The following is a 23,027-nucleotide window of genomic DNA, read 5'->3' as shown; positions in this document are numbered from 1 at the left end:
ATAAGAGCTGCTTTCACATCCTTCTGATCTGCTTTGCTTTTACCTCTCCTTGTTTTCTTCCTCTTGCATCTATCCTCCCTTCTTGGCAGTCCAGGTTGTCCCTGTGAAGTAGGGCTGGAGTCCAGGAGCTGGAATCATAGAACCACAGAATGATTTTGGTTGATGGGGATCTTTAAAGGTCTCCATCTGGTCAACCCTCCCTGTGGTGAGCGGGGACATCTTCAGCTGGATCAGGTTGCTCAGAGCCCCGTCCAACTTGACCTTGAATGTTTCCAGGAATGGGGCATCCACCACCTCTCTGGGCAACCCCGGCTGGTGTTTCACCACTCTCACCATAAAAAATTTCAGCTCTGTGAGCACAGAGGACCCCTCTGTGGATAAGTTTTCCTGAGCTGGGACTACAGAGGCTCTCTTAAGCCAAAGAGAATGGGAAAGCTTGAAGGAGAGGTTTGGATCGTGCAAATGATTCAGCTGCACGGTGGGTGTGATGTCAAGGAGGAAAGGTGAATGGGGAGATTCGGGTAGACCTGGGAGGCTTTGGGTGGCGGGCAGTGGGGCTGGAGGGTGACCTGTCTGCTGTGATGGGATCTAGAGGTTGTCCAGATGTGGCAGCTCTGGTGAGCAAATGCCCTTCCAGCAATGCGCTGGGTGTGAAAGGGCAGATGGACTGGAGGAGCGGTCTCTGCTGAGTGGTAGCTGGTCTCCTAATGCAGTTTAGCAGCTGGGATTGAGGAGACCTGGCACCACATCAATACTGAGCTCTCCGAGGACCATCTGTGAGCGAAGGGCAATGAGAACAATTACCAGCCAGAGGAAAAAAGCACTGAGAGAGAGGCTGGAAAAAGCTGGGGGAACAGCACAGAGCCAAACAGAGACAGAGGAAAGTCTACTGTAGCACCTCTAACCTAATGAGCATCCAGAGACAGCACAGTGGACATCTCTGATCTCCCTATCTCATGACACAAAGTCTGTTTAAGGAAGCAGCTGTGTCCATAAGAAAATGCTCTCCCCTTGGGTTACATCTGTGAAATGCACTGCCACAGGATGCCTCCAAAGCCGGGAACTTAATACTCAAATAAGGCTTGGATGTTGTTTAGGGATGGAAAAGAAAACAAGAGCTATAAATTAGCAGGAAGGATATTTGAAAGGGGGATTAGACCTCCTTATTCAGGGTTTAAAACAACATTGAGCTGTTTGAGGTTGAGAGAGCACCTTCCTGGAGGAGTAGCCAGGGATTTGGTGCATCAGCCTTGATGGTCTTGGGCTGCTTAGAGCAATTGGTGGACCCTGTATTTTGACCCTAAAACTTTAATGCCTGGTTGCTTGGGCTCTTCAGATCATTGCTGGCCTTGTCTGTGAGCTTTGCTCCTGTGGATCCTGCCAGTGGGAATAGCGGCTTTGAAGCTCTTCCCAGACCAGAGAAGAAACCAAGAAAAGAGTAGGTATTTCCTAAGAGTAATTTGGCTGGTCCATTTGGTACTCCCAAAAAGGCTGGTGAGATGGCACAGCACCGAGGAAGGCTGTAAAAGAGGCAAGTGGAGTAGTCAAAGTAGGAGGTGATTAAAACCCAAGTAAAACAGCAGCAAGGGTGGTCTCAAGGGAGGGAGAAAGTCTGGCAGGGCTCCACGGGGGAGGGTAAGCGAAGGGAGGCTGGAAATTAAAACAGGGCAATAATGAAGGTCAAGTGTATCTCCAAGGCTTTGGGAACTAGGAGTAATGCTTCACTCTGAGCTACAGCAGCTGCTACGCCAGGGAGGGAGGATGAGAAGGAAATGTTGATTTGTTAAATGGGTAGAAATAAACTGGTATATAAACCTATGACATTTCTTTCACCAGTCTGAAGGCAAGAGTTGTTTGACCCTGGTTAGGCTGATATTAGCAAAATTGTCTGAGGTTTTGTGTTTTGGTAAGCCAGCCTTCCTTCAGCCTTGCTTATGAGCTGTCTTTCTCTGTAATTCCTCCCAGTGAAATGAGAGGTGGACTGGAGGTGCTTTTCTGACCTCTCACTTACTTGTTTGGTATCTCTTTTCTCCTACAGCCTTGGAGTTCTGGGGAGGGAATGGTGGCCTGAAGGGATTAGGTAGCACAGCGGTGATGGACCAATAGGGGCACATTATATAACCCAGCTATCTCCAGTTCATCAGGGTCACCCCAGCCCTGACCTGGTTTAAGCTGCAATCACCCACAGAGCCTGTCATCCTCCTAGCGCTCTTCCCAAGCTCCTCTTTTCCGGGAGCAGGGCAGGAGTCCTTGTCTCTCCACAGCTGCATCCGCTGCCTGTATCCCACCCATCTGCAGAACAATGTCCTCCCCGTTTATGAGGCTCATTAGACTAATGTGGGGACATACATGCCACTGTACGTCTACTCCTTCCCTCCTCCTGACCATTTTAGCTATCGCTGCTCCATCCTTTAGCTGGGACAACGCTTGCTCCAGCACTTGGTGTGAGGGGCTATCATGATGAGATGCCACCCGGCAGGCCACCGCGCTGTGCCCTCCGTGAGCAGGAGCACACGCTATCTTCAGGGTAGTGAAGGAATATGCACTGCCATCACATTTGGAAGAATTTCTTCACCATGAGAGTGGTGAGACACTGGCCCAGGTTGCCCAGGGAAGCTGTGGCTGCCCCATCCCTGGAGGTGTTCAAGGCCAGGTTGGATGTGGCTTGGAGCAACCTGATCCAGTGGGAGGTGTCCCTGCCCATGGCAGGGGGATAGAACTGGATGGGCTTTAAGGTCCCTTCCAACCTTAACTATTCTATGATTCTCTGATTCTGTCAGCACCTGATGGGATTCAGAAGAAGGAGAGGGAAGATGGTGCCCCACCTTGCAGTTCCCACTCCTCTACAGAACTTTTTCACCACATCCACAAGCTTTCTAGCTCAAGCAGCCTCTAAGAGTAGGTTGAGTATGTGTGACATAGCGTTTGAACAGGTCAGATTTTATGATGGCTTGGAAGTGCCATCACAGCTTGCTGTGGTTGTGGCTGTTGACGATCAGCTTTGGCACATTCAGGTGTGCTGTGGGATTGGAAGCAGCTGCCGTTCTGTGGGCACCTACCATGGCCAGGACCAGCCAGTGTTCGGGTGCAGGGTGTAACTTTCAGTTAACCTGGCTAAGCCACCCCACCACCACGAATGACCTCTATTCCATGGCAAGCTGAGCGTGACCCAAACACAGAAGCCCTAAGGAAGTCCAAGTGATGCAAAGATAGCTTTTTGATGTAGAGTGCATCTCTACGCTCCCCAGAGCAAATTCTTCTTATTTATAGTGTCTTGACCTAAAAGACCTGTCCCAGCAGGAGAAGATCAGGTGGAAATCATGGTGCTCCCCTGCTTCTGTAAAGCTCCTGATTGTCTTTTTGTTTCTTTTGCTGACTTTCTCTGTTCCCATTATCTCATGATAGGGGAGTTTTTTAAATACGTAGCTTTGGGAACGGCAAGGCCATGGAGATAAGAGCCATCTCCTGCACACAGAGATTCATTACCTGCTCCCATCTAAGCCAGGAAGGAATTGAGCCTGCCTTTCTTTTTCTTTTTGCTAATAAAAAAACGACACTGGGAATTTTTTAAAATCAAATTAAGCACAGAAAGACTTGAGAAAGTGTTGGGGCTACAAACTAGTGCCGGAGCAAAAAAGGACTCATTAAAATACAAATTATTTAGGAGAACAAACTGGAATGCCATTATACAAAGTGTCACCGACTCATTTTCATTTCACAGAGTCCAGCCTGGGGTTTGGCTGCACATGATAAATGAGTCCATCCTACTCCTCCTTTTTTTCTTTATTATGGAGGGGAAAAATATGCAATTACAATTCTAACCTGTTGAAAAATTAAGTCCTGCTGGAGCAATCAGAGTCAAATCTTTTGGGAAGAACTTGAGGGGACAGGGGTACTCCCTGCCTGCCGAGATTTGGGGTGCAGCTATAGTGAGATGGAACCTCACGGGGCCACATCCTGCCCCTTTTGGGTGAGTGGTCCGATTCCACAGCAGCACCCAGACCTTACACGTCTCCCTAAATGTGAAATTCCAGGTTCCATCTGTCTGCTTAAAGCTGGGCACCTGGGTGAGCCCTTGGGGTCACTGTTGCTGAATTTGGGAGGGTGTTGCCATGAGGTGCTCGGACCAACCCTGACAGAAGCCCCTGCTTATGCAACAACACCTAATCGTGGTGCCAACCTGCCCGATGTGCTGTCTGAGTAAGGATTTTAAGACAAGAAACCTTTGTCTGCTGTGATGATTTAATTATTTTTTTCCCTTCTCATCTAAATAATTTGCTCTGGCTGTGCCGTGTTGGGCTCAGCTGGAGAGGGGGGATGTTCTGCCTAATGAAGTGTAAATTGCCGCAGAGTAAAATCACATTGGGCGAGCAGGGTGCTGGGGTAGGGGTGAGAAGGAAGGTGGGAGTGAAAATAATATCTTTTTTTGGAAGGATGGAGTGCTTGTGATTCTGTTCTGCTCCTGCTGCTTTTGGATGTAGAGCCGTGGAGGAATAAGAGGTGGGAGGCAGGCAAGGCAGTGGTGCATCGCAGGGTGGTCCTGGCAGGGCTCTTACCCACTGAGGACTTTGTGCCAGCCATGGATATTTAAAGGCACACTTGGGAGCAATGCCACGGTAGATCATCTCCTTTAGTCCAGGGACACGGGAACAAAGTGCTCGAGGGCAGCCACAGGGATCTGGATGCTGCCCGTTTTGGTGCACCCTTTCTGATAAATTCAAATGAGATAGACGAGGCAACCAAAATTGGTGGTGTCTTCTGCGAGCTGCTGGCTGCTTAGGTGATCAGAGCCACAGTAGGGAAGATGATCCCGGATTCAAGGACTGTGACTGGTACCCATCGTGTCTTCCCAACAGCATTTGCAGATGAGACCCCAGATTGTCGTTTTTTTGGGTAAGCACCAAATTTTCACCTTGCATCTGGGCAGCCCAATAAGGTGGCTGCAGCTTCTTTGACGAATGCTCCACCTTTGGTGTGTTTCACCTCACCAAAACTGCATGTGGTGGGATTCAGTGAATTTAAGACAAACTGGCCGGGTGGTTTTGCCCAAGTTTGAAACAATTTGTAATGTCTCATATTAGATAAGACTTTGATTTAATGCCTTATCTCTTGAATTCACCTTCAGCAATAGCAATGTATTCTAATCCTCTGCTCAAACGTTGATGGATGGAACCTGTTTGGGTTTAACACCTGGAATCTGCGTTGTTGACCCCCTTTATGTCCCTGAAGCAAGAATGGTCAAAGGAGTGTTTGGGGAATGTTGTGAGCAGCAAGTTCTCCATCCCTGGTTAGTGGCAAAGTCAAATGGAAACGTGAGGCCAAATGAGTGGGATGCCCTTAGCCAGAGGTCATTTTTAGCTGCCATGGTGAACTCTGAAGGTTTAGGACACGCGCAGTGGTAAGAATCCCTCTACAAATCATGGTAGGTGGAGAAAAGAAGCTGGACGCTAAATTTTTTCCTTGAGTGGGTTTCAGGAAGAGAAAAAGATATCATGGCATAAAAAATCCGTGCTTTTCTGTAAGGCTTTTTTTTTCCCAGAGACCATTGCCCACCTCCACTAGATTGGTGCAGCTGGAGCTGAGTAAGCCTTTGGGCTTGGCTCGGGCTGGAGTTAGGTCATTGTCCATGGGGCCAGTAGGGTCCTCCGTGGGAGGTGCCACAGAGTCAGTCCTCTGTGAGACCCTCCTCCCTTTCTGGCTGCCCGGGGGATCTGTTCTCTCCCCCCAGCATCAAGGGTTGGGAAAGCAAGGAGTCAGCAGCCGCTCCAGTGATCTCCTTGTGGTCCCATTGGGTTTCCGAACCATTGTGTGCCTGGTGCAGACTTGAGCTTGCTCGGGGTTTTCTTGGCTGTCGAGAGAGAAAAGTTTCCCCTCATCTCTTTCATGGTTGAGCAGGTCTGGTCCCTTCCAAGGCAACTGCAGAAACAGCAGGAAGAAAGGGCGATACCAAATAGAGAAGACACAAATGAAGTTTGGGTAGGGAGCCCTGCTTCCATGACCTGGCCTGATGTGTCCAAAGGGACCTATTCCTTTCCTCTGCAGTGCCTTGAAGACCAAAGACAGGGACTTACTCTTGGGACTTGAGAATGAGAGCATGCATCAGTCCATGGACGTGCACCTTCCTCTCCCCTGCAAGGCCCTCTCCTGCTCTTAACCTGGAGAAAAGTGATCTCCCATGAATTTGCTGAGCCACACATCTCATCTCCAGCGTCCGTCCAAGCAAGGGATGGATGTTGACCAGTCATGCCCAGGATGAGCAGCTCTTCACAAGCCGTGTTCCCCCTGCCCTCCACCTTCACCCCCCTTGCACACACACCTTCAGATTGGCTGCCCATCACTCAGCCTTCCTCCTCCGTAGCGCGTCAGCCACCTGGTCCATCAGGCAGTGCTGCCTTTGCTGAACAACTTCTGTTCTTCTGAAGATGAGAGAGTAGAAATAAAGCGCAATAACATTGGAGACACAGTTGCACGTGGCTTTGGGAGTATTTGCATGATAACTCAGAAAAAAGGCGGTACCAGTTTAGGGGGAAAAGAGGTGGTGATGCTAATAGGATGCTAGGGATAATATAAGTTTTATTGGTGCAACTCTGATGCAGCGAAGCTTCTTCATGTATGGTAGTTCAAGCTTTTCCCGTTTTCTTGATAAGCATTTCTGAAAACCTTTTCTTTCACCTGCTAGGTTTCTGGTTTTGAAGCAGCAGATGAGACCTACATGTCCAAGTCTAAGGGGCTGCCCACAGGGATGACCACTTCCATGGCTGGCACCCCTGTGCTTGCCTTCAAAGTGTCACTCAGGTTTTGACCCATGCATTAAGTGTTGCGTTCTCCCAAGGAACAGCTAAGGCCTGGGGGTAGGAAAGGCCAGGTGGAAGTATTCCTCTTACAAAAACAGCTGGGTCAAGCTTTAATTGATTTATGTGGGGTCACAGAGGTCAGCATCAGAATTGAGCCCTGTGAAGAGCACAGAAAGGTCTGGGCTGGGTCATACATCCTCTTCTACGCCCCAGGTGCTGCAGGATCTTGCAGTGTGGAGTCCACCAGTCCTGACCCCTCTCATTCCAGGCTCTGATTTACCTTCTGATACCCATTCCAGGGATTGTTCCTCAGACGTGTTGGAGTGTGTGAAACATCCAACGCTGCTGGGCCAGGCCTCTGTGTCTCTCTGCTGGGGTTTGGTCACCACCACCGCCTGCCATGGAGTCACCTCCTGGTTTCTGCATCAGTTCTGGGCATCCCTTCTCTGTTTTTTCACCAACTGTCCCCTTCTTCTCATCCTCTGGGGTGGAGTGATGACCCCAGCCAGATGCTTTGCTACCATCATCTCAGATGGTTTATCCTCTCTTGTTTGTCTAGCACGTAGCTGGTTTATCAGCAGCGATATTTGCTTCCAGATAAGAAAAGGCTGAATACTAGGGCTCAGATTGAGCCTTGTGAAATCCCCCTGGAAACAGGCTGATTCCCCTCGGACAGCTATCTGTTGTGATCAGCTCTGATACCCCCCCCACATGCTTTATTTGTGTAATACAGTGCTCATTTTTTAATCAGCATGTCATGTCACAGTAAAACAAATGCCATACAGAAGCCTATGTGTATTATCTCTAGGCAATTATCTTTATTAACCAAACTTGTAATCTTCTCAAAGAACAGCATCAGCTTTGTTTGACATGGTGTGTTTGCTGCAGAACCCCTCTGACAAGCATTAACTGTATTCCCATACTTTATTTCCTCTTCTGGTTGATTCTCAGGAGAGTTCTTGTTATTTTCGCTGTGACTGACGGCAGACAAGCCAACCTTTTCATCAGGCCATCCCGCTTGCCCTTTTTGCAGATCGCTACAGCATTTGGATGCTTCCAGCTGTCTGGATCTTGCCCAGTATTCCAAGATTTACTAAAAATTAACATCAGCAGGCCAGAGAGATTCTCAGCCAGCTGTTGCAGGGCTCTTGGGAGCAAGTTATCCAGGCCTGCTGATTTAAAATTGTTTATCGCTAGTAGATGCTGTTTAACAACATCCTTGGTTACTAATGGACTGGAAAGTACTTCATCCTCCTCTTGTGATACAAGCGTCTCATCCTGCTTCTTTCGAAATGCAGAGCAGAAATATTGATTGAACGCTTCTTGCCTTTTCTGCATCATTACTTTTCTCCCCATCTGAGGCTGTGCTACTGATTTATACAAAGGCATTATAATATTTCCAGGATTATTCACTGTCCCTTTCCATATGGAGCAGAACATCTTGTTAGCTTTGCGGCTGTGACTGTGCACAGGGCAGAGGTCTTCACCATGCTGTCTCAGTTGTGGGAGGTTCCTTCCTTGGTTTGACACAGTTTAGGATACTGGAAGATGCCTGAGGAGCAGAAATTCCTCTCCCTTCCCTGCACAGCTTTGCATTTATTAAGGAGGACTTATTAATTTGCTCTGCTGTTGCCCATCCATTGTGGTTGCTGAGCAGTTGCACCACCTCCAAGAGCTCCAAAACCATCAAACGCTCAACCATTCCACAGAGGAAGAGATTTGCCCCAAATCCTTCAGATATGAGGGGCATGGTTTAGGGATTGATAGGAATGGTTGGACTCCATGATCCAGTAGGTCTTTTCCAACCTAGTGATTCTATGATTCTATGATATTTTTATGTCGTGACTTTTTACATCTTAACATATCTGTTAATCCCTCACCTCCATGTTTTCTTGTTAATTTAAGGTTAGTCATCCATGGATGGACAAGCCCTCATCTCTTCTTATCAGTCTGTGACTGCTTGCTGTCTCCCTTGACTGAGAGGAGAGCTGCTCTCTCTTTCTCCCATCACACTTTTGTCCTTTACCTTTCCTGCCATTTCCGTCCATCCCTCCTGCTCAGGATTTCTTAAAAAATAAAACCCAGGGCTTGGGGCAGAGCTACTCCAGAGGCTCCTCCTGCACACAGCAGAGCCCTGGGAATGGTGTTACCACTATGGGTGACATAAGGGTAGTGGGTGTCCTGTAGAAAGGGCGGCTTTATTTCTATCCACAGCCTGTCTTCACCGATCCTTCCATTTGCTGTTCCACGAGATGAGGGCAGCATGAGTTTCCCATGCACGGGTTGTGTTGGCTGAGCCAGAAATTGAGTTTTTCTGCAGTGATTGTCTTATCCTCTTCATTGCTGCTGGTTCAGCGAGGTGGGAGGCGATGAGGGGGCTTTGACCTGCAATTACTGCACATGCTCCGAGGCAGCACTCGAGGACGCCTTGGTGATGGGACAGCCCATCCACAGCATGGCAACATCATTCGGTTGATTTCAAAGAGTTTTGGGCAAGGCTTGATATCCAAATGGAGACCGCTGACAAGTGGCGTTCCTCAGGGGTGGAAATGGGAACTGGCACTGTTTAATGTTTTGTTGCAGACATGGACAGTGGGATTAAGTGCCCCCTCAGCAAATTTAGTGACTACCCCAACCTGTATGATGCAGTCCACTTGCTGGAGGGAAGGGATGCCATCCAGAGGGACCTGGACGGACTTGAGAGGTGGGGCTGTGTGAACCATATTGAAGATCCACAAGGACAAGTGCAAGGTCCTGCACTTGGGTTAGGACAATCCCAAGCACAATTACAGGCTGGGCAGAATATGGGTTGGGAGCAGCCCTGAAGAGAAGGACTTGGGTTGCTGGTGGATGAAAAGCTCAACACAAATTGGCAAAGTGCTCCTCCAGCCCAGAAAGCCAATCATATCCTGGGCTGCATCCAAAGTGGGGCCAGCAGGGAAAGGGAGGGGATTCTGCCCCTCTACTCCACTCTCATGAGACCCTACTTAGAATACTGCATCCAGCCCTAAGGCCCCTGACATGAGAAGGACATGGAACTGTTGAAACAAGCCCAGAGGTGGCAACAAAGATGATCTGGGGGCTGGAGAACCTGACATACAAGGACAGGCTGAGAGAGTTGGGGCTGTTCAGCCTGGAGAAGAGAAGGCTCCATGGACACCTTAGAGCAGCTTCCAAGTATCTAACAGAGTCCTACAAGAAAGCTGAAGAGGGACTTCGTACAAGGTCATGTAGTGATAGGACAAGTGGTAATGGCTTTAAACTGAAAGAGTGGAAATTTAAATTAGATATAAGGAAGAAATTCTATACTATGAGAATGTAGAATTGCACTACGTTGTCCTTGTGTCAGGGTCCAGCCCGTTCAGGCTGGGAGAAGAGGGCAGATGGCCTCTTTCTCCTCCATAGGAAAAGGTAGGGCTGTGCCGGCTCCTCCTGCGCATTGCTCTCTGCTGGTATTTCTCCTTCCAGCTTTCCGCAGCAAGAAGAGGGGGGAAGCTCAGGGCTGAGGGGACACAGCAGTGTGGAGAGACCACAGGGTCCAGCTTTTAATCTGTTCAAGCCTCCACCCACCTATCCATGGCTTTTTTCCTGAGTGATCTCCACCCCTGGACCAGCTCTCTGCAGCCACCACTGTTGCCAGTAGAGGTGCGTAGCCCGGCCATGATATACGCTGGGAAGGAGGTGCTCATAGCTCCCATCCTTGCTCATGGGATCATGGCCTTCAAGTCCCAGCTTTGGGAAGCAAGACACTGTTTTCTTTAGCAGAAAAAGGCTTGGTGTGATGAGGGGCTCGGAAACTAGAGCAAGGCACGACCAGGAGAAAAAAAAAGAAAAAGGAAAAAGATTTTCTTACACTGAGACTAATAAACTGCTAGAAACACTTGTCAAGGATCAGGAAAAGACCCCCTTGATTTGAAATCTTTCAGCCAAGATTGCCTTTGCTTCTAAATGCTGGAGGGCAGGCGGGAACGAGGGCCTCACTGCAGAAATTACTGGGTGAAGTATTTTATTTTGTATGAAGCTGGAGGGCATAATACATAATCATAACAGTCCCTGTTGCTTGGAAGTACCACTACGAAATAAACCTTTGTTTTGTCGCCTAGATTTTGTATGAATCGAGGTCTGAACTCCACGCGTAGTTGGCATGGTGCTTAAAATCTTGAATAACAGAGTGAATATTAGGAGGAATAGGCAAAGGTGGAAAAACGTTCTGCTGTAAAGTTTGGGACAGCATGGGATGAGGACGCTTGGGGAGCGAAGATGCAAGCTGTGAAGGAAAATATTCTTCTCACTAAAGGGAGATTGATTGGTCGCGTTCTATATTGTGTGTAGCTTAGGTCCTCCCTCCCAAGCGTCGTCTGAAAGCAGAGGAAATAAAAGCTTGGCTTTTGCTAGGGAAAAGAATGACCCACAATGTCAATTTTTCTGTGGGAAGAACGGCTGAATTCAGTGTTGTCCTTTCTCGCTCTGTCCTGCTGCAGTGCTTCGCTGTGCGGCGGGGCAGGCCGGCGAGCAGATAATGAATCTGCCGAAATGTGGTTATTGATATAGCTGAGATCATTATACCTAGGGGTCTTGTGAGCTTTCCCATCTAAAGCAGCATTTTTCAGAAGGTTGCCGTCATGACATAAGCAGTCTTATTTTGTACCAAATCTCAGCTGGCGAAGTCCTCAGCCTGGGAGCGTTTTTTAAATATGTTATCAGGAAGGTAAATCAGGTCAGCTGCATTTTTTTTTTTTTCTTTCAGCTAGAAGAAGTAAAATGGTTCATTTGCCTCTCGCTATTAATCTGATATTCTGCAAGGAGCTGTGGCCTGATCCACAGCTTTTGAAAGCAAATGAGATTGTTTGCACCTGCATCAGGGACCTTCTGTTACGTTTCTTGTTGCTGAATAAGGATAACTTTCTGGATTGTGGAAATGAAAGCAAGTGGTCTGGACAGAGGGTCAACAACGCTCCGAGGCTGGCATGCTGGTTACAATGGGCAATTTGCTTCATTGTCCTTAGCCCATCCATTGGTGGGATGGTGCGAGCAGGCCCAGCGAGGAGTTGTGGCTCATTTTGTATGAGAGCAAAGCCAAAAATAGCCTGTCGAGAAATTGCAAAGCGAAGAACACGTTTCTGAGGCTGCAGGTAGCAACTGCACTGGGGCTGTGAATGGTGCAAGGAGATTTTAAAGTGATTGCAGTGGAAGCCAGGCTGAAATCTGCAGCTGTCACTAGGGTCTGGGTCTTTGCGGATGCTCTCCACCACCTCTCTTTGATCCCCCAAGAGATTTAACCACCCATCTCAAGTTCGCTCTGGGGTGCTGGGAAGGTTTTTTGGCATTGAGGTTGGTGTCACATGTAAAGTAGATGATAAGAAGCCCCATGAGGTGTGAACGTCTCTGGAAATCTTCATCTCACCCAGCTTCAGGGTGGGAAACGTATCTCTAATATAACCTTGCACCAACCATCAAGCTTTGCAAAGTGGCTCTTTGATCCTACCTTTTGTTATTAGTGTCCATTTGACTTCAGGATTCATCCTACGATCATTTTACTTTCAGTTGTCCTCACGCAGTCCCAGCCCTGCCCAAACGCAAGCTGAAGCAGACTCAGAAGTATTTCCCAACGAAGCGGCAGGAAGGGCTGAAGCATTAAAACCAAGTAAAGTGACCTGGCTACTGCCTTCAGGCATGCGTCATCTAACCAAGTAATCAAGCAATACATCAAGTATTTATGTAGGCATGGGTGCAAGGAGGAAGATGTGCATGCACTCCATTTGCAGCACATGCCCTGGGGCGCAGGAACCAGGGTCATTCCCTCCTTGCTGGTGGCTCCCAGATGAGGTTCTTGGCTCTGATCTTCAGTGCTGGGAATGGCCATTATCTCAGATGAGCTGGATGGCTCTGTTTCGGGAGATGGATGAGGCTGCAATGCGTTTATACTTACAGCATCTCTCCAATGCCATGCCACCAAGCCTGCCATATCCTAATGTGCCTTGGAAATGATCTTTCTGTCCCACTGACTAAAAGAATTCAAAGGCTGCAGCTCTGCCTGATGTCATATTCCTCCATTAGGCTGAAGATAAGACCCCATGGGGAAAGGTAAATGGTTTCGAAGGAAAGCATGGGCTTAATTTAAAGATGGTGCTGAAGTTTTGCCACCTTTTGGCTAATGCGGGACTGTTCTCCTTCCACTGTAGCGCCATGAAGCTGCAAGGGAACAAGAAGGACTGCAAACTGTAGAGTCAGCATCACCCAGCGGTGACTGCATTTCCAGAGCTGGTACCGGTCCCTAAAGTACCAGGTACACTGGGGAAGATGCGAAAGTCAGGGTGCAGCTCCTTCGCTGAGAGCTTCCCAATAAAGCTATACGATGTGGCAAAATCCCATCCTATAGCTACACACGTAGCGTGTGTGTGGACACATACACCTTATATACCTATAGAATATCGTCTTGGTTACGTGCATCCCCATTGCCTTTGTAAAATCAAACTGCATATTCTTTTCTCAAGGAAACCTCTGGTAGCATAAATGACCCTATTTCCATCTAAGACACTGGACCCTCGTTGAGTTCCACCGTTCGCATTATGCAAAGCGCTGGAGATCCCTTAGGATCAATCTATGTTATTACCATTAAGGTTTCAAATATGAAATCATTGAGACTCTGGCTGTGTTGTTTTAGCAAAGGACTTAATCAACGTTCTTTCTCACTGATTTGCTTTAGAGCTTTTATTATTATTATTATTATTATTATTATTATTATTATTATTTGGCTGGGAAGATTGTGACGGCGTCTTTGTGTGCACACATAGCCTGGACCAGTGAATCTGCCCAGTCTGTGGCACGAGGTATCTGGTAATCCAGCCTGTCGGTGGAAACTGCTCCTCATCTGCTGAGAGTGGGCTACTAGCAAGGAAATGCCTTTCATGACTCATGCATTCACCCTTTTCCAGTGTCTACAACTACCTTTTGAAGCTCTTACCTTAACCATGAGCACAGAGACCTTCTTAAACCTCCTTTTCTGCATCCTCCTGACCTGGTGGTACCCCAGCGATGAGGTTGTGCATCAAGGTTGTGGGCGCGCATCTCTTCCTTCCATTTACTCCGTCACCTTTAAAATGAGGACAACATTTGGAAGCACTTAGGCAAGGCTTAACTATATTGCCCGGAGAGCGGTGTTGTAGTTAATGGGGATATGCACCATAGCAAATGGAAACACACGCGGGTGTGTGGGATAGACACCTTGGTGGAAACCATGCCAGGATTTTTACAAGCCGTTTCTTGTGAGATTTGAGAGGAAAATACGTTGCTGGGTTTTATTTCTTACCAAAATTAACCTGTTAATTTTTTTATTTTTTTTTTCTAACAACAGGTTTTGGCAATGAAATAGGGGTGTTTGAGAAAGAAAATTATTTTCCTTTGAAAAATGTGACTGGTGCAGCAAATCTTGTTGTGGAAAAGATATTCCTCTGGCTCTCAGAGAACTGGATCCACTGGAGTTGATTGTTGGGCTCCAACTAACAAACGTTTGAAACCGGCCTGACAAATTCAGATTCAAGAGGAAAACTTGCAAGAATTCACAGAACACTTGGGCCACTTTATTCTTAAAATTAAAAAAAAGAAAAAGTTGTGGAAAGCAAAAGTATCAAAATTTATTTTAGCCATAAAAATCTTTAAATTTGATGAGCTCTAAGTTTTCAGATTGGCAGGCATCCTTTAAGTACTCTTTCTTCTGGAAAGCTTTCGGTTCAATGTACTTGTGTAATAATTAGAGCTTTCCTGGCCTGGGATAAGCAATCATTACAACCTTTTCTGTTGTTTTGTTTTACTAGGGGTTTCCTGTTGTGCTTCTGGACTGAGATGGGATCTGGCACAACCTTTTCTTCTCTTCTTTCTCCTGCTATTCTTATTTCACATCCTGTTACAAGTAGTTTATATCCTTTATAGTCTGGGAGACCAGTCTGTCCTCCGTTAACATTAATCAAAACCTGGAAATCTTTCACATAGAAAATGGCAAATTATTTCCAGGGTTTAGTGGGGACCTGTTGATCTGCAGTGGCTTTGGTCTCAAAGGCCTCACTGAGATGTTTCATTTGTCATTGTCCTCTGCCAAATATTCTTGTATATGAAAATGTTGGGTTTGGCTTGCAGGAATTTGGAGTCCTTTTTAATCGTAGAATCACTTGGGTTAGAAAAGACCTTTAAGACCATCCAGTCCAACCTTTAGCCTAAGACTACCAACTCCACAACTAAACTGTGTCCCTAAGCACAACATCTACACGTCTGCACATCTACACTTCCAGGGATGGTGACTCTACCACTTCCTTGGGCAGTTCTCTGCCATCACCTGAGAACCCTATTGGTGAAGAAGTATTTCCTTGTACCCAATCTAAACCTCCCATGGTGCAGCTTGAGGGTTTTTCCTGGTGTCCTATCCTCTGTTACTTGGGAGAAGAGCCCAGCACCCACCTCACCACATCCTCCTTTCTGGGAGCTGTAGAGAGTAATGAGGTCTCCCCTCAGACTCCTCCAGGCTAAACAACCCCAGGTCCCTCAAATGCTCCCCATAACCCTTCCCCAGCTCTGTTGCCCTTGTCTGGAGGTGCTGCAGCACCTCAGTGGTGCTGAGGACATTTGCATATTTGCAGATTAAAAACCATCTAGGGAAATGACATGATGAACGATGCACTTCAGGTGCATGAGATATAGAAGTAATTGTTTCTTCAGCAAGTTGGCTTTGGTGGATTGATGACAGCAAGTCATTTTGTGGGAAATGAGTTGTTTGGTTTTGTTCTTGGGGTGCAGGTGGGTGGTTGGATGGGTTCTCCCATCCCACCGGGGATGGAAGCTGTGGGAGTACCAGGAAAAGCAGTGGGTGGCAATTGGTGTTCCTCTCTGTGCCAGCTTGGCAGTCGCTGGATGCTGCCCAAGTTTTGCTTTACCCTTATCTGAGGCCAGACATATTGTTCACACCAACTTAATTTACTGATTTACTCAGACACTCCTTAGAAACCCAGTAGTCAGAGGAGCTGCAGATAGTGATTTGGGTGTGGGGATGGAAGCAGTATAATACTTTTTTTCCTGCAGACCGAGAAAGAGTGTAATAAAGGTTTCAAAAGTAACCGTGCTCAGAGCATTGAGCTCTTCCAAACCGTGCCTGGGAGTGCCAGGTTGCCTCGGGCTATCTTACACTTGATTTTGCCGTGTGCTTCAGAAAGATTTCCCTTGTATAAACAATTTTAGTTGTGATTTGGGGTTTTTTTTAGTGTACTTCTTTGAAGTAAAACCAGCAGAAAGGGATGTAACATGGAACTCAGTGTCCAACTGCTGTCGTTGGGTTTATTGTATGAACAAAAAAAAAAATCTGTGTTTCCTCACTGTCTTAATAGCTGTGCCAGAGAAGAACTAATATTTTATTAAATGCAGTGTTTAAATTAATGGTCGGAGATGTGGCTGCTTAATTTGGGCAGAATCTCAAGAATGAGCTGATCCCTAAGGCACCCGGCAAGTTGAAGAGGAGAGACCTGTTATTTATCACTCAACAGGATGACCAACCCTTTGGGGTTGCGTGCGTGCTGGCAAGCTGGGCTTAGGCTGCTTGCGGCAGCAGACGTGGCACACTCAGCTGAGCCGGGCTTTGGTGGGGTGACTCCTACGCCAAGGACATCCTCCTGGACGAGGGTTGCAGGAAGTGGGTGAGGGATGGAGCCGTTGGCCACATGGGTGCAGCTGAGGTGGCTGGGAGGTGACTTCAGTTCTGGCTGCCGGTGGGTCTTTGAAGCCCCAAGCCGTGCACTTTGAAAGGGTTTCAAAGTCCCTCGTTCCTTGGATTGGGCACTCAAGTTGGGGTCTCATACATGGACTACACAGTGACTCTGGTCTTGAGTAAGCAACCTACCCCTTGAAGTTGCCTTGCCTCCATCTTCTTCCTTTCTTGGATCATTCATGCATAAAACCTGATTATTTTTTTTTTAGATAAATAATAGCCAGTTCTTTTCAAAAGAGAAGTTTTTCATCCCCGCAAGGTTAACCTTGTCTCAGCAAAACGGGTGCGTGGTTTGCAGGTGAAGTGGAGCAGATCGGTAGGAAAGCTGCCCACAGACTCACCTCTGTGGGTGCAAATCAGCATATGCTCAGGGGTCACCAGTTACACAAGGGACGGGCTTGGCCCATTGAGTGGAGAACAAAAAGGATGTGATAAATCTGCTTTAAGAAAAAATGAGGTTTCAAAAAGACCAAAACCACAACAAACCCCAAAGTTTTTCTTTCCAAAGAACTTTGTGTGCTTGTTTAAAAAGGAAACATGAAAAGATCCTGGTAAAATCAGTCCGTGTCCCACGTGTTCTTTAGACCTTGATAGTACAGGTGGATGAGGAGGGCTCTGTGCCAAATACTTTTGGTTTAGAGGGAGTGGTGGGAGTGAATTTGCCTAACCGCTCCTAGAAAGGCTTAACTTTCTGCACACAAATCAATGACAATCTCCGCTCGGCTGCAGACACCCGGGGAGCGACACTGGCGGATTCTCCGTGCAGCCAAGGCAGGCGAGGGGAGGACGAGAGTCAGTACCTGGAGCAGGAAGGTGGGTTGAATGCTGTACTTTCAGCTTTTAAAATATGTGATTTTTTTTTTTTTTTTTACTCCTTCCCTCCCCTTTTTAGGTCTTTTGCAGTTTATTTTGGGGGGAATGCACTTGAATTTTGTGCTCCGAAGCTGATGGTTTTCTTGTTGGAAGTCTTCAGCATGTTGTAGCGATCCTCTGTACTAATATATCGCCATTTACATGCATCTTTAATTGCTGTCTGAACTCGAACCTGCAATTCTCTTTCTGATTTCCTAGCTTGGTGTCTTGAATTTTTACCAAGCCTGGAGATTTTGGCTGTGTATCAACACCTGAGCGATACAACCTCTCTATTTATGGGGAGTTTTTTTTGTAAGTCTAGCTTTGTTATTTGTTTGTTTGTTTTAAATAAGAAAACTCAATGCGAAAACACATCTACTGACATATCCTGCTGGGTAGGCAGCAGGGCTCTGATGAGGCAGGTGATTAATATTTATAATATAACATAATGTAATATAAAATAACATAGCAAGGCATCATATGACATCGTATAAGGTAATATTCTGTTCTAATCGATTCTATTTTGAGAATATTTATTTACTAATATTTGTTTAAAAGTCATTTTTGCTACAGTTTTCGTGGCAGAAAACTTGCTGGGGGGGAAAAAAGCAGCAGCCAACCCTCCTCTTAAATAGTTAAAATGTCTCAGCAGATTTAGTGCTGGCAGAGAAATCGCAATTAAGGACAGGCTGGGAAGTGTGGTTGGGATGAGGCTGCTGCTCGGTGCAGGCTCAAGCCAACCTGCTCCGCGCTGCCCACGCCACAAGCGGAGATTGCAGGAAAACGGGAGGTGCTTTAATTGGAGACCCCCTACCTGGAGTCTGGGCTTAAATCTCAGTCTGTCTTGGTAACTTTTGCTTCTTTACTAGCAAACAGGATGCAGCTGGACAGAATGTGATACCCAGTTAACCTTTAATAATTTATTTCTTGAGATTAAATGCTATTTCAGCAGCACAAACCCCCTCTCCAGCTCCCCCGACTCCGTTGTAGGTAATTTCCACTGTTGTGCCCCTGATAAAAACAGCCATGGTTTTGTTTAAGGTTGGGCTGAATAAAAACAGGAGGGGAGGAATGTGCTCAGCAGAGGAGGAACCGGTGCTCGGCCATCCTGGCGTTGCTTTCCGAAGCGTGTTGGGTGGAGGGAAACACTTGGCATGGTTGTAAAGAGGAGGATGTGGCAGCCACCTTCTAGTTCACCCAGGTACAATATTTGGGAGAATGAGACGTAATGGGACTTTCTCCTGCTTTCTGCTTGGTGGTAGTGGGATTGGGTGGAGGTTTCTCCTCCTGGGAGGGTTTGGAGATTGGGAACAGTGAAGGCAGCTGAATCTATCCAAAACCCATTCATGGGGAGTGGATGCCATGGGCATGGTCAGCCCTTGCTGCCTTCAATGCCTCCAATACCCGACACTGGAAAGCACACATTTTGCAAGCTTCTCGATGTGTATGCTGGTGCATCCACCCCAGGAGAACACAGCAAACAAGTACTGGGAATGTAGATGAGATGCTCTGCAGTCTTTCCCTGGTCTCCCAGTGCCTTCCATCACTTCCCACCACTGCAAAAAGGACGTTTCAAACCCATGCTCTGGAGCAGCCAGCATTTAACACCCACTTTACGCTTGTGCTTGGTGCTGTTTACTTCAAGTGCCAGGCAGTGAGGAGTCAGACCTGGCGTGTTTGAGCACTGAGCAAGCATTACCCATACCAACCTGGGATTTTCCACCGAGCCTGGGGCTGTCCAGCACCTAACTCCCTTCGCCTCCTTTGAAATTCCTCCTCTAATTAATAAATAAGTGGCAAGTTTCACTGACATAATTTCAGAGCTATTGCTCTTAATTATATAGCAAGCTATTAAAATAATTTCAAAACACTGAAGCCTTCCCTCCCCAGTCCGTAGTCCTGGTCATATTCCCATTAAGTGTCACCGGTGGAATGGTATTCTAAGTTTGGAAGTAATTAGAAAAGGTGAGGGATCTCAGACTGCATCAAAAAGCACCGTTATCGAAGGTGCCTGGGTGATCGTAGCAAAGAGGGCTGCGACAGGAGGGCTCATCCTTGCCCATGCTCTTGCTGTCCTGGCGAGGTGGGGATGAGAAGGCAGAATCATAGAATCATAGAATAGTTTGAATTGGAGGGGACCTTAAGGATCATCTAAACACACCCCTCCTGCCGTGGGCAGGGACACCTCCCACTGGATGAGGTTGCTCCAAGACCCATCCAACCTGGCCTTGAGCACCTCCAGGGATGGGGCAGCCACCACTGCTGCCACCCAGGTTGCCCACGGCCTCCCCACTGTCATTGTGAAGATTTTCCTCCTAATAGCTAGTCTAAATCTGCCCCTCTCCAATTTAAAGCCATTCCCTCTAATCTAATCACTCCATGCCCTTCTAAAAAATCCCTCCCCAGCTTTCCTGGAGCCCCTTCCACTACTGGAAGCTGCTCTAAGCCCTCCCTGGAGCCTTCTCTTCTTCAGGCTGAACAAACCCAACTCTCTCAGCCTGTCCTCATAACAGAGGTGCTCCAGCCCTCACATCATCTTTGTAGCCTCCTCTGGGCCTGTTCCGACAGTTCCATATCCTTCTTATGGTGATGTTTCCAAAAGTAGACGGAGGACTCCAGGTGGGGTCTCACAAGAGCGGAGTAGAAGGAGAGAATCCCCTCCCTCGCCCTGCTGGCTCCTATCAACAAATATATATAAAACATATATATTTATATATAAATATACTATATATGGAATAAATATATATAATGCATAAGGTATATATGTACTACACTATTACATTAGTACATAATGGTGCAGAAGGGGTAAGTGGGTGCTCTGTCACCCACCTATACCACTCTGCATGTCAGGTCAGCAAGGTAGCCGCACGGTTTATTTTCCCTTGGCTTAGAGCTTTAGCAATGAATAGAGGGAGGGGATCTGGGATGCCTCTGCCAAGAATGATTTGGAGGCCTCTTTACATTAGTCAGAGCTTTTTTATTCCTTACTGGAAGCCTGAGAGGAGCTGCGCGCCCGATGGCAACGTTGCTCACAGGTCTGCGTAATTGTCAAGTATCGCTCATGTGAGCAGCTTGCCTTAATTAGAGATTTATTTCTTGCCGCTGTTGGTTTGCTTTGTTCTTTATCCTTCAAAAAGACGTCCCTGCCCCTAAGGAATGGGTGCATGGTGTTCGTGAGTGCTTTCTTGGGTGGGGGGAAGGATGCTACGTCCCGGATGGTGCTTGCGCAAGAAGTTTGATGTGCAATGGCAGCTGCAGAAGAGGTGGAGAGGATGTCCCGCATCATGATGGATCTGGACCATCTCCATGTGGATATTGGGACCATCGACGTAGCTCCAGTTCCTAGGATGCGGGGATAGGCAGCAGCCCGGCATTGCCATCCCCCACCCTAACCTACCCAGCAGGGAACCAGTTTGGGAAGTGCCTCCGTGTTGCTTGTGGATGAGCCAGCCCAAGAGGAGGTAGGAGACCACTTTGGATTGAGATCCTGGCACTGCTGGGAGGAGGTAGGGTGGAGGGATGGAGACCAGCCAGCTCCCTAACTGTGCAAACAACCCACACCCAGGTTCGGTGTTTATCCCTGCTGAGCCCGTCACCATGGTGTCTGGGCACCTTTTGCCAAGGTGAGCTGAAGCTGATGGAGCAGATCCTCTGCCAAACCCTCGGCTCTCTAGGCATATGTCTGGGAGGTCTCTTAGATCAGCTGGTTCTTCCAGAGTTACTGCTGCTGGGATAATTCCAATCGTTTTGCTGCTGCTTTTGGGCCCCCCGCCGCTGCCTGACCAGTCTCTGTCCAACTCCAGTCTGCCATGAATCATAGAATCATAGAATCATTTAGGTTGGAAAAGACCTTTAAGATCTCATGAGCTCTTCAAAGCAGGTGAACCCTCGCCTCTGCCATGGAGTTTCATTGTGCTGTGTTGCACCACAACGCCAGGCAGGTGGCTTCGGAGGTTTCACAGCTCCCTGGGCTGGGAATGCTGCCTTGATCCAAACTTTGAGCCCTTCTCCCCTACGTGTCTGTGGCTCTGGGCTGCTGGCTCATGACCCAGGGGCTGGTGGTGCCTCTAGGAACACATGGGCTCTGGGCGCATCTTTGGGTGGCAAACTAGTGATCTGTCTCATTCTTCTAGCTGTTGATGTTCTCTGTCACTCTTCCGCTGTGGTTTGGGGCGAGCTGCTCCTCCTGCTGTCAGTAAAATGGAGGTGAGAAGGTTCATGAGGAAAGGAGAAGCGGGGAGAGAAGAGGACAGGAGAGACTGGGAAAAGAAAATAGCAAAGAGGGAAGAAAAGCAAGAGCGTGTTTTTTTCTGCAAGGTATGTGGCTGGATTAAAAAAAAAAAGAGCATTTTTATTATCAATAAAATTTTTTATATTGAGCAATTTCAAAATGTGAAATTTCCCGACTCCCACGTCCCCTCCGGACCTTCTCCTCAGCCTTGCAAGGGTGCAGACATCTTGTGCAGCTGCCTTTTTTGCGCAGAAATAATTGGTCAGGGGATGAAACTCGAGGCAGCCTCAGATGCATTTGGCAACTTCTTGTTTCCTAGCGGCTGCCCGGTGATTGCATTACAGCTGCTTCTATAGTCTGTGCCAAAAGACGAGACACCAGCCGAAAAGGGACTCTGGAAGTCCACCTCAGCCAGGATTAATACCTCTGTGCCATGGCTGGATACTGGAAATGCTAGAAGGGGGCAGATTGCGAAAGAAATGGGTCAGATTGCTTTCTTTTATCATCTGGCCCATGTGCCACTGCCTTCTGTCTTTAGGGTGGTGTTACTTAATGTTGCTTTTATGGATGAGACAACCTTCTCCATGAACAGGTCCCACCCCCTTCGAGGTGCTAGCTGGCTTTGGGAGCCACGAGGCAGCGTGAGAACTTCTGAGCATCCCAGGGCAGGGAGAAGAGTTGTGATTTGCATCCCAGCCCAAGTTTGGTTCTTTTCTGGCAACTTCTGCCCTCTTAGCCCTGCCTGAAAAGAAATGAAAGAGATTATTTCCTCTGTGCCTTAATTTCCCTGGATGTAAAACAAGTCAGCAGTCAGCTTCCATGGGTCTTGTTCTGGTTTTGAAAGGATGTGGATATCCTCTGGGTGCAGGGTGAAAAAAACGAATGCCAAACGTTTTGTCAAGAGACAGAGATTTTGCAGTTGTGGCTGCAGAGGAGCGGTCGAGTTGCAGTATTCCAGCCTTTCCACCGTGCACATGCACTTTCCAAACAATTTTGTTGCAATTAATTACGGTGTAATTAAAGCAGAACGACAGTGCTAACTAAGGGCAAAATCTTGTGAAACAAATAGCGTTTGGGCTCATTTTGTAATTGCTCCAGGTTCCCCAGATACAAATTACACTGTCAGGACTCCTGATTTATGGCAGAGTGATATATGCACAAATAACTCAGGGCAAGAGCTGCCTTGCGTGGGTTGCAGGTGCGGAGGTCCTTGTCCCATTGGTTCTCTTTGTCGGTGACCCATAAAATGCATGGTTCTCCTTGAAGCGTGGGTTCTCCTTGAAGTGCCCAAATGACAGCAGGACGCGGGTGGCACCAGCTGTCCCACTCTGCCCCATCCCCAGGGCTCCTCATGAAGTTTCCTCACCGGGCAGGTGGCAGTGCTGCCCTGGGTGCAACTTCA

At 47.6% G+C, this 23,027-nt stretch overlaps 1 protein-coding gene across 6 annotated transcripts in view; it reads left to right on the top strand.

Moving 5' to 3' along the window:
* The window catches only part of ZBTB7C (zinc finger and BTB domain containing 7C), a 164,617-nt gene that overhangs the window by 101,255 nt on the left and 40,335 nt on the right, over positions 1 to 23,027 (top strand). The window contains exon 1 of one of the 6 annotated variants that reach the window (XM_009565785.2): positions 17,230 to 17,355. The exons of 4 other annotated variants lie outside the window; for them this stretch is intronic. Coding sequence is in view for 1 of the 2 variants with exons in the window: in XM_054054502.1 (XP_053910477.1) it covers positions 20,836 to 20,855 (20 nt within the window). In the remaining variant the exon portion in view is untranslated. Of the gene's footprint in view, positions 1 to 17,229; positions 17,356 to 20,772; positions 20,856 to 23,027 lie in introns of those variants that run through there. One more of the 6 variants, XM_054054502.1, reaches the window with a different exon arrangement.

Source organism: Cuculus canorus, chromosome Z, assembly GCF_017976375.1.
Source record: "Cuculus canorus isolate bCucCan1 chromosome Z, bCucCan1.pri, whole genome shotgun sequence".
Taxonomy (NCBI): domain Eukaryota; kingdom Metazoa; phylum Chordata; class Aves; order Cuculiformes; family Cuculidae; genus Cuculus; species Cuculus canorus.
The sequence above is the reverse complement of the archived record's forward strand: the minus strand, read 5'-3'. Positions and strand labels throughout refer to the sequence as shown.